Source organism: Trachemys scripta, chromosome 2, assembly GCF_013100865.1.
Source record: "Trachemys scripta elegans isolate TJP31775 chromosome 2, CAS_Tse_1.0, whole genome shotgun sequence".
Taxonomy (NCBI): Eukaryota; Metazoa; Chordata; order Testudines; family Emydidae; genus Trachemys; species Trachemys scripta.
The window spans coordinates 126,095,330-126,107,097 of NC_048299.1; the positions used below are offsets into that span (position 1 = coordinate 126,095,330).

At 41.9% G+C, this 11,768-nt stretch overlaps 1 protein-coding gene across 1 annotated transcript in view; it reads right to left on the reverse strand.

Annotated features, from left to right (window-relative positions):
• Nucleotides 1-544: 544 nt before the first annotated feature.
• SNRNP48 (small nuclear ribonucleoprotein U11/U12 subunit 48) overlaps nucleotides 545-11,768 on the reverse strand; it is a 16,868-nt gene continuing 5,644 nt past the window's right edge. Inside the window, exons 2-9 of the mRNA XM_034761537.1 lie at nucleotides 11,308-11,421; nucleotides 10,891-10,951; nucleotides 9,350-9,424; nucleotides 5,581-5,775; nucleotides 4,275-4,396; nucleotides 3,301-3,428; nucleotides 2,149-2,313; nucleotides 545-885 (exon numbers count right to left, since the gene is read on the reverse strand). Coding sequence (XP_034617428.1) covers nucleotides 846-885; nucleotides 2,149-2,313; nucleotides 3,301-3,428; nucleotides 4,275-4,396; nucleotides 5,581-5,775; nucleotides 9,350-9,424; nucleotides 10,891-10,951; nucleotides 11,308-11,421 — 900 coding nt within the window. The 3' untranslated portion in view covers nucleotides 545-845. The remainder of the gene's footprint in view (nucleotides 886-2,148; nucleotides 2,314-3,300; nucleotides 3,429-4,274; nucleotides 4,397-5,580; nucleotides 5,776-9,349; nucleotides 9,425-10,890; nucleotides 10,952-11,307; nucleotides 11,422-11,768) is intronic.

Consider the following 11,768-nt stretch of genomic DNA (forward strand, 5'->3'; position numbering starts at 1 on the left):
ACCAAGCACCCAAACTCCATCCCAGAGCCTGCACCCCAGACCCCCTCCCCCACCCAAACTCCCTCCCAGAGCCCGCACCCCAGACCCCCTACCCCACCCAAACTCCCTCCCAGAGCCTGCACCCAATCCCCTGCCCCAGTCGAGGGCCTGCATCCCAGACCTCCTCCCCCCACCCAAACTCCCTCCCAGAGCCTTAGGCAGGTGGGGGCAGAGTTTGGGGGGGGCGGGTTCTGGGCACCACCAAAATTTCTACAAATCTGCCACCCCTGCTGAACACAACAGCTTTGCAGTATGCAAGAATGGAGACTAGGATGAGAGCAGTCAATACACTCTCTTGTGACTTAGCCTAGGACCCAAGTCTTCAGAGGCTAGTGCACTAACCATCCTGTTACAGGCTCACCTTCACACTACACTTTATCCAGGTTTCCAGTAGGGTGACTGATGCAGAAGACTAGAGTGTATCCTCCCAAAGTCACTGCAAACCTGCACAAATTTGAATCCTTGCCCCTTCCTCTTTTGCTTCAATCACCAGACCAAGTTGGGCTGAATTTTAAAATGACAATGTAATAAATTATATTTATCAATCAGTCAAAGGCAATACAACAAACTATACGTCACCTCCTAATGCAGAGATAAAAACTATCTGAGACACGAGACCATGGTAAGGTTGTCAGGATGAGGGAAGGATGTCACTGGCAGCTTCCCAGCTGTGGGTACAATGTTCAATTCACAATGCTATCGCCATCAGCATGCTGCTGATATTCACAGCTCTGAATGATCCAGTTTAAGTCTAAGTCTATTTCCTTAACTAACAGCTGACACACATCTTCTTTACAGCCCTTTTTCTATTTTCTTCTTTTGTGGTTGTGATACTTGTCTTCAGCTCTGAAACAGAAAACAAGCCATTATAGCCAATGTCTTGTTTGGATCTCAGCATTTAACAGATTACTCCAAAACTGCTTGGCTGACTGAACTTTCATTGATGAGAGTCTGAACATTAGAGAAGCCCGAAGTCTTTCAAGACTGAAAATATCCTTTAAATCTAAGCACTTCCTTCAAAATCTTGTCACTGTCTTCCCTTTGAGGGTTCATTTCCAGTGAGCTTTATTTAAGTCTCATTGCACAACCCTGCACTCTGACAGAGCACAATGTATCTTGCAAAAACAACTGCATAAAGCCATTTTATGAGACAAGCAACCACTCCATCCTATGCACCAAAGTATATGGTCAAAGCATTTGTGTTTTTGTGAGCTCATACACACTTGCTAGGAATTGTGCTATACAATTTCTCCCATTTCTGTTATAAACCAATATAGGGTCACAAAGAGAGCCCAGGAGCCTGACAGGAAAGTGTTTTGAATAAGCTCCTAAAATCACACTTGGAACCAGCTGGGATCTGCTGGCTAAAGGACTTGCACCAGTGCCAGATCCAAGTGAATTCTATGGGACTCCATCAACTCTGCACTATGGGCATGAGACTCTGCACTTGTAGATCCCACTGCAGGATCATCATCTCTTTGCTTTTAGTACTAAAAACTTTTAGTTCTCTACTTCTTCAGTGGCGTTGGTGTCACGCATTATGAGCAGTTTTGTTCTGAAGCTTAGGAAAGCTTTCCGTTTAGAAAAAAAAAAAAGATCAGACACCTGTAAGTGAAGCAAATGGTAGAGCTGGCAACCAATCTAACTGGTAGATCCCCATGCAAACTCCTCAGAAGTATATATTAAAATTCACTACATGTACACCAACTAAGTAACTATCAATCATACAAGGTGTGGTTAATTCATAATATACAGCCCATATAACACAAGCAGAGAGCACTAGGTGACCCTTTGGGTCAAATCTGAGCCAATGCTCCTGCATTGTTAGGGACAAGTCACTGCTGGAGGAGCCATCTTTTGGATCCCTGATTAAACCCTGAAATCTGGATCACTTGTAGTTTTTTTAAGATCCCACAGCAAATTCTGCTTGGACAGGGGCTTTGCTTGGCTGATCTGGGTTATTACATTCTGCCTCTCTAAATTCTCCTGCATTTCCACTTGGATTGAGTATTACGTTCCTGCACTAAACTCGGATGCACCGTTACATTTCACTGGTGACTATCATCACTGACTGGTACAGGCAAACAAATTGCTTAGAGTAACACTTGCCTCTCTCTTTTTCTCCTGGAATCCCTGTCTTTGCCTCTTTCTCTACTTCTTTTTTGTTTGTCTGGACTTCTGCTGGGATCTCTCCTGTGTCTAGATCGATCAACATCCTTAGAGCTTCCACAAGACTGCCGAGAGTCCACTGATGCTGACCGTCTCTCTTCGTTTCTGAAGAAAAAAAAGTTATTGGTTTTGTTTAATAAATAGTTTAATAAACACTGTAGTTATTAGAATACTTTTAATCTCCATCGGTCTGCCTCTGGTAGACAACGAAAAGGAACTGTATTCCATTTGGTAGGATCATTTTCTTCTTCTTCTCTTATTTGTGATAATAAACTCTTGGAAACAAGACACTGATTTTGGCTTCTCTCGTTTGACAGGCTGCAATTTCTTCCCCCAGTTCTTTAGGTGCAAAGGCTGAAATAGATCCGATTTGTTTATTATTTCAACCACCCAAGTCAGGAAATAAAAATGGGAAGCATTACGCAGTGACGAGGACACACTTCCATGTTACACAGGTAATAAAGTCTATCCTGTTTTCTTTTTCAATAGCCAAGTGAAGGATTACTGTTGATGTTAAGTATACATAAGATACATGAACACAGCTGTGTTGTACTGCTAGTGTAACTCTGAGAACCTTAAAGGGACATTGTCAACTTGACATCTAATCAGTTTTTTAAACTATTTTGAACTCCTTTTTTAAGGTATTATTCCAGTCCTGCATCTCCCCGCCAATTCTTGTGTTTTAAAAGTCACATTTTCACAGGTTCTTCTCTCCCTAGCTGCTCTGTGACAGTCTGAGACCTGTGATTATAGCGCTGTACTAGGACGCAGGAGAGTTTATGTTCATGTCCTGGCTCTGCCATAAACTGCTTGTGTGGCCTTAGGAAAAAGTCACTTCATTTTCCCCATCTGCAAAATGGGAATAACACTTCTTTTCTTCCGTCCTTTGTCTTGTCTACGTAAGCCATTCGCTCCTCAGGGCAAGGATTATCTTAGTATGGATTTGTACTGTGGAGTACAATGGGTCTCTTTCTCAACTGGGCCTTCTATGTGCTACTAGAATACAGTAATAGGTCGCTATGGATTGACGGTTGCCAGCGTCCCTGCACAAAGAAAGCATTTTGGTGAGTGCTGTGAGGTTCTTGTTAATACCTTCCTGAAGATTTTGCTGAAATGGAAGATTTTCCTCCTTCACACGTCTCTGCATTGTCTGGTTTACCTTCCTCCTGCCAGTGGCTGCTGAGTTCTTCCATGTGCACACCAATCACATCTCTGATTACCTGGGAAGAGATTAGTAAAAGAAAACTTGAAGCTAAAATAGACTAGAAAACACCAGGCAAAAGATGAGGTCTGAGGTGTTGTTTTTAAAGGCACTAGATATTTGTACGGAAAAATGTTTGCTGAAATAAAAACTCCAAAGTAACTTTATTAAAATGCACCTTAAAGGGACACTATCAACATGTAGATTGCTGGAATTTGCACGTACAAAACTCAGTATTAAAAGTAGCTGTGATAAATATATTCAGTAACTTGCAGTGAAAAAAGTTTTCTGTTTGCATCTGAAAACATTTCTCTGAAGTCTTTGCAACCCCCAAATAGCTAAGGCACAAGAAACTGATACTGAAATTGACTAGTTTAGCCTCACTGTTCAGGAATGAAGAATAAATAACATGATGGGCACAAGATTTTTAAAGTTCTTTCATTTTTAACAGTCTCAGCTGTCGGTATCGTAATAGGAGTAAGGAAAAATGCATTTTAAATACATATGGTTTTTAACTCTGCAGTGCCCTTCTAAGTAGTTTATGCAACTTTCAAATTGACATAGCTCAAACTACAGGATAGCCACAAAGTGATACCAGGAAACACCGACAACCAACCAGAGGAGAAAAATACTTTAAACCATTAACATTTCTTTTTGAGATTTATAAAATTGCTAACACATTTACTAACCCACATCTTTAGACTTGGTCAAAAAGTTTCTTTAAGGTTTTTTTGCCTAGGCATCATAGTTAAAACTGTTTTTACTAATCTGAATAGAGCACATTAGAGAGTGTATGCTGTGAAAAGATTAAGCATTCTAATACCTGCAAGGTCTTGCATTCTCTATGAAAACATTTGATGCTCACCTCAGTGTAAGATTTCTTTGTTATATGAACATTCTTAGCTCTGTACGACTGCCGCCGTCTTTTATAGTCCCGCATTTCTGCCAGGATTTCAAGATGAGACTTTGGACCTTTTTGACCATCATCTAATAAAATATCAAATGTGAAACAAGTGGTTAAACAAACTAAAAAAAAATTTCAGAGGCAGTACATCGGCACTTGAGAATACATAATAGGGCTGTCTTAGAATGGTGCTGTTTACAGGACTAAAGGTAAGTTTGTGTCAAGTTCTTTTAACAGATGTTTCTCTGGTATTTATTTACAGCATCAAACAGTGTCTAGGGAAGTTGGAGAGAAAGCTGGAAGAGATCTGTTTACACAGTAAAGACCAAAATCAACAACCAAAATAAAAGGCATTCAAGCCACCATACAAGATTATTACATGAACTCTGAGACACTGCAATAAGACCAATGTAGTGACTTTAAATAAGTTATTTAACAACAACAACTGTCCTAAATACTAATTTACAAGTCGCATTTTCAAAACCCCTATTATTGAACTGCGGAAGTCTGGCAAACAGAGGGATCGATCCAGCAAATGTAAATGTCTATGGCCATGCAGATCCTTTTGCAGGATCGGGCTCCAGAAATAAGGCATTTTTTCCCTGCATGTATATTGTACGTTTTACAGAATATAGTAATTGGAGGAGTCCTGATCTGTCTCACTATTTTATATATTTCTCCAGAATTTTCTTTGTGCCAAAAGACTATCGTGTGTCTCTTATCACATTTCTATTGTTACTGTTCCATGATGCTTTTATCTCATATCAGCTTTCACAGCAGAAATCTTGCAAAATTTCACATTCAGTTGAGAGCCAAAGAAGTTCTCCTGTTGCAGAAGAAATGAAGGATCCCTCCTCCTGCTGAGATGCAGGCAACAGATACAATGAGAGAAGTGCAGAAGAGCTGTTTGGACAGGAAGCTGGCAGAATTGAAGGTGGAAAGGAGAAAGATACAATAGGCAACTACACAAAGACCACCACATTACAGGATCTGAACGTATCTTACCTGTGTCCTGAATTGTACCTTTTTTTTTTTTTTATTAAAAGAACTATAATACAAAAAGATTATTTGCCAGCTCTTTTCCGGGCTAGTTTGCATAATTTTTGTCCTTCTCCTAGAATCCACAATTTGGTTTACATTTTATTAATTCAAACCTGAATAGATGTTCAACCAAATCCCTCTAACTGTAGAAACGTGACAACATTTGAAAATGACAAACACTGCCATTTTAAGTTGTAAAACTCAAGAATTTGAATGTTTCTCAAACCTTGTGTGACTTTAGCAGCCAAATCTACAAAGAGATCACTGTCGTTTTCAGTGGCCTGGGATCTGGACCTCTGTTTCTTCGTCTCTTCCAGGACATAATCATAGATTGCAAGACGATCAGCTTGAGTCAGGTCACAGATGAAGCGTTTGTGGTTTTGGGGAACTTCAACAGGCAGTGAAGAATAGGCACCTAAAGCTTGTGAACAAATGGACATTATTACTTCTATAAAATGGCAATACTGCTACACAAAGAAACTTGTGGGGAGGAGCAAGTGTACTGGCACTAGGAACTTGGACACTACTTTTCACTTGTGCAAGACAGACTTCTTTAGCTTTACTGGATTCCGATAGCTTAAAAAGTGCTTTAGTTGGCCTAATTTTAGGAAACCCACTGAAATCTGCTTCATGAAATGATGACTCTGTAACAGACTGTCACCAAATGGCCCCAACACTTCTATTTTGTTAACTTTCCTCAGCACCTGGGGAGCCAGGAGTTTTGGTGTCTCCTGCAGGGACTATGAGGGCTATTTGGGGGAAAGGGAGAGAACGCCCACAAAAACTATCTAGTCCACAATACGATTTCCTGTATTGTTATTAGTGACAGCCCACTAGCCTGCAAAAGAATGTTTTTGTACTGGTCCAATAGTACATATTTATTTTTAAATTTGTTTCCAAATTTCAACTGCAAACTAGTTAACAGCCAACATTCTATTGGCAATAATTGGAATGAAAGCCTCTGTTTAATCAGATAGATAATGCTCAATTGTCTGCTCTGAATGCTTTCAAAGATGATTCAGAATAGGCTACCTTCTACCCGCTCACATTGCTAGTCGGTTTAAAAACCCTGAAGAGAAGTAATGTGCAACAAAAGCATTTACAATTGGCAAAACAGAGATGCCAGTCTCCTCCCAGTTATTAGTCTGTACTTACTCACTAGCTATACAGTTACCAAGATGTATTCATTACCTGCTGGCTAAAAAAAATCTGCTTCCCCAATTTATTAAAGCTGTAGTCACTCTCCCTGTTTTATGGCAAAGATTTTATTTCCTTCAAACAGAATAGTCAAACCCTCAGTCACACTCTCTCCAACACACTGTAGCATTGCAAAATGAATTTCTTGAAACAACAGAATATGGTACAGTACTTATGAAAGGCTATCACTTGCAGAAAGAATACTGTATATCTTTTAGGCCTTGTCTACGCTGTCAGGGGCATGTAGGTTACATGTATCTACATGCTGCACTGAAATACAGGCTGCATTCACACTGTGGTGGTTAGTGACACACGGCAACAAAAGACTCTGGCAGGGGAGAAGCAATGGAAAAAGGTTCCAACAGTGATGCCAGAGCCTTTCCTTGCAGCAGGAAAAGGCTCTAGCAGTGGGGTGATGCTGGAGTCTTTCTCCACTGCCTCCCCACTGCTACAGCCTGTCCTTGCACTGGAGAAAGACTCCGGCAGTGGAACACTACACTGCTAAAAATAGCTGTGTATATGTGAGAGGCATTGCTCGTTCATATCAAGAATGAGTAGAGTACATACCCTAAAATTCAAGTGTGTCTTTACTCTACTTGCCCAAGCAGTGCCTCACCATCTACACTGCTATTTATACCTGGGCTAGGTGGACGTGCAGTGTATGTACAAAATACACACTGTAAATGGAGACAAAGCCTAAGTAAGGAGAAGATTCATCTCCCTAATTCCCCTTCAGTTTCACCCCTGCTCATGAAAGAAGAATCAAGGATATTTTTATTTAAAAATATTTTAAGAGCAGAAAGATCAGCTAGGTCCTTTTCATTCACGATGGTGTTATATCACAGCAATGACTACACTGGAAGAAGAGAAAAGCTAGAACTCTCTCTGTTCAGATGTGCTGATCCAGATGTGACGCAGATTGAGAACCCGTGAAATATGCCCTATTTTCTGTTACATTTGTAACAACTTACTGGGAATTCAACCTATTCAAATAAAAGTAGCTGTGTTTACCTGAAGGTTTGCTCAGCTATCAACCTCTTTTAAACAAGCCAAGGAAATTGAAGGCAAAATTTGTGTTAACAGATATTATGTCTGAGGTTTTAAAATGCAGACAATTCAATCTTCTGGTTCCTACAGCAACCTTAATTTGACAATTATGCACCATAAAACTTCACATTTCTTGATGACTGTGTATTAAAAACCTGGACTACAACTTTGCGTTAGTGGAGAGTTTTAGAGAAAAGAATAAGTGTTTACTAAGTAACTTCTTAATTTATTATCAGGTTTTATTAGGTGAATGTGGACAGTTTGGACAACTTTGGTTCTTTCTTCAGATCGCTTCTAAAAAGAGCAAGAGCACGTTAAAATAGGATGGTGAGCTATAACTGTGACACCTAGTGGCCCATAGATGTATTTTTGCAATATAGCATATGGTACATGTTTTGGTGTTCGTTTAGTTTCTTTTAAAGCTGTCCAGTACATTCAGGTTAGATTAAGATTTGAAATTAAAATTACTACAGCTTTGTTAAATCATGGGAAAAAAAACCTCACATCTTCCAAATACACCATCAATACTATGAAAATTTCCAGGTTCCTCCTTTCCGAAGAGCCCATTCTACAGGTTTCCATTTCTATACTAGAGAGAAAAAAAAAAAAAGAGCAGAAAAGTCTGCCAGTCAGTGCTGCTGTACTCAGCTGCTGAGTTAGCCTGTCAAAAGGGAAGAATGAGCATACACTTTTTTTCCCTATGTACACTAGGGCTGCCAATTTTGGCTGGACGTAGTCCTGGAGGTTTCATCACGTTACAGTCTTTTAATTAAAAATCAATCTTTAATTCCTGGAGACTCCAGGACAATCCTGGAGGGTTGGCAACCTTAATTTGTGCACATGTATGTATTTTAAAATGACAAAGTTAGTAGCTTAATGCAGTTTTATCCAGGTGCCACAATCATTCCCACAGTGCACACTATAGCTCTACTGCCATCTGTACAAGTAAGCACAGTCTGTCAAGAGTCTGTCTTGATTTCATCTTTCATTCTCTTGAGAAATCTATTTCTGTCCTTTCCTGGGCTCCAGGCTGTTTTGTGTGTTCTCTGCTGATCAGTGAAAAACAGGATGTAAGCACTTAAATGTATGGGTGGACACACTGTCCATCCTATCTAAGGGGGAGCAGGCCCCTCTGACTAAATCACTCTAACTCCTCTTAGGAAAGTTTGCAATAATCCATTGTAAAAACGGAAATTGAAGGTTCACGTATCATGGGGCAATGAAAGACAGCTACAGATCACATACCCAATAAAACAAATGTTAGTTTGGGGATTCAGAGGAGGAAGTGAAAACAAAAAGGAAGGTTTCTTGTCCAGGAAAAGTATTCCCAGCAGTGGGAGTGGGGTTCGGTCTGAGGGGGTTCTGGGCTGTGGAAGGCAGAAGAGGTGGCAGCTCAGAGAGCTGGGCCAGAGGGGGTCAGTAGGGGGAAGATTTTAAATAGTGGGATTGTGGGACTGGCATTAAAGAACATCGGGAGCTTTGCAGGGCTAGATTTCGAGTCCTGAAGATAGCTCTTGAGTTGAACATGGAGGACTTGAACCCTCCCCAAATCCCAGGTGAGGGAGGAGAACACAGCTGTGGGGACCAGAGGAAGTAAGGGAGCAAATAAATATTGTATGACAGTGAACCCACAAATGAGATCAAGGGAGACTAGGAAAGAGGTGGCTTGAGTGATCACGAATGGGAGGAGAGATGGCCCACACTACAGAAAATCTGGAGCACCCCTGGCTTAATCGGTGTACTCCGCTTACCTTCACTGGAGCCTCCACCTTCTTTAGCACTCAAAGCTTTAGCTTGTTTAATAATCTGAAATTGTAGATCCTTATCTGAAAAAAAGGAAAAGAGAATTTTACAAAGCTCCTGCACCTTTGTACAACTCCACGCTGAGGTATGTGCTAGATCTGTGCTCTTAGCTGGTGAGGTTTAATGGATAGGTAGGCAGTGGTTATTGTACAGAGAGAATAATATTCCTCATCCTGAATTACTGATGTTCAGCAAAAGGCCATCAGACACTCAGGAATTCTTTGACTGTAATGGAAAATTTTTAACCAAATATATTCTGGCTTTTTAAAGGTTTGTTCTTACATCCATTCCACGTTATTTTGTCCAGAAAACCAAACCACAACCAGTTAATAATATTTATATTTATTCTACAATTACATGTAAATGATATCAAGTTACTCCTCTGGTCCTGCTAGCAGGGCCGGCTCTAGCTTTTTTGCCGCCACAAACGGCGAGGGGGGAAAATAAAAAAGGGGGGAAGAAAACGATTGAGCTACCGCCAAAATGCTGCCGAGGAAGACAGGGAGTGAAGGACCTGCCGCTGAATTGCTGCAGAAGACTGAAGTGGACTGATTGGGCTTCTGCCAAAGTGCCGCCGCTGCCGCCGACCCGGACATGCCACCACAACAATGGACAGACGTGCCGCCCCTTTCGATTGGCTGCCAGAGGCACCTGCTTCCTTCCCCGGTGCCTGGAGCCAGCCTTGCCTGCTAGTGTATCCTGTCTCCTCTGTGTCTGTTTTTCAGGTTCTAAACTCCTCAGGACACAGACTCACACTGTGTGTCTTGCTTTATTATTTAATATTATTATTATCCACTAGTTTATGTAGAACTGCAGTGAAAACAGGTCTCCCTTCAGAAGCTCTACTGCAGCAGCTAAACGCTATTCTTAGATCTGGGTCAAACTGCTGAGGTGGGAGATGACATATACATGTGATCTACTCACATCACAGCTGAGTCCGGTGCACAAACAAGAAAGTAATAAAGCAAAGGGAACTTGCAAGCTGTGTTAGAGATATAGAAAATATGCTGATAAATAAGTGGGAATTAAATTATAATATCCTCTTCAAACTTTGAAAATGAGAAGGAAAAACACCCTCTGACTAGAATCAGGTAAGGAAAAAAGGTGTGCTGCTCAGCTTTGCAGAATGAAGGTAAAGTGCCACAAGCCAAATTTATTTTAAAATCATCTAGATGGTGAGAATAATGAAGTTTCTCTTACACTGGAGCAACTGAGGTAACATCAAAAAGAACAGGAGTGCTTGTGGCACCTTACAGACTAACAAATTTATTTGAGCATAAGCTTTCATGGGCTACAGCATCCGAAGAAGTGGGCTGTAGTCCACGAAAGCTTATGCTCAAATAAATTTGTTAGTCTCTAAGGTGCCACAAGTACTCCTGTTATTTTTGCGGATACAGACTAACACAGCTGCTACTCTGAAACCTGAGGTAACATTGTCACCTGAAGTGTCTGCATTCCACTGTACAACCATTACCAAATTCATACTTACCCATAGTAATGGTGGGTATCTTTGCTTTCTCATAGTAAAATGCAGAGTCATACATTTCAGCCTACAAACCAAAAGACATTAATTATACCATTCTGGAGTTTATAGAAAAGATTCAAGTATCCCCACCCAGAACCACCAGGGCTCCTCAATTCTGTAGTCTGACAAACCCAACTGGGCCTTCACACCCAGATAGTCTCTCGCTGGACTTGTGCAGGTGCACAGGCCACCTGCAAGGATCCACCTGCAAAATCAGGGCCTTTCTTTATACAATTTCTCTGGGCCTAGAGTATAAACAGCAGATTTGTCTGAACCAATCCAGATCTCTTAAGACTGCCAAACTATTTCTTCTCAACAGAACCTGACCAAGGGATTCCTGCCCCTGGAAAAAACCAACCAGTCTGCCCAGAAAGTGGCTACCTGCTCCTCCCTGGAGTACTCCAGCCTCCTCAGCCGGCAGGCCACTATGTGCTTAGCCAAGGAGGATCTGGGCATCTGGTGATTGGCATCATAGGGGCAAACGGCTCTCTCCTCCTGCCAGAGGAAACACATAGTCAGCACCGAGCAGGGGGGCTCTCCTTCAGTTTGGAGCTGGGGGGGCAAGGAGGTATTGGATGCGGGGCACCCTGTCAGTGTGGGCAGGGGTGGAGCTGGGGGTAAGGGGGTGTTGGAGGCGGGAAGTACAGTGCAGGTGTGGATAGTGCTGTGGGGGACAAGAGCGTGTTGGGGGCAGAGAGCGCAGCACGGGTGCGGGTGGAGCTGGGGAGAAAAGGGTGTTGGGGTCGGGGGCACAGTGCAGGGAGGGGTGGAGCTGGGGGTAAGGGGGCGCTGGTGTCAGGGGGCGCAGTGCAGGGAGGGGTGGAGCTGGGGGTAAGGGGGCG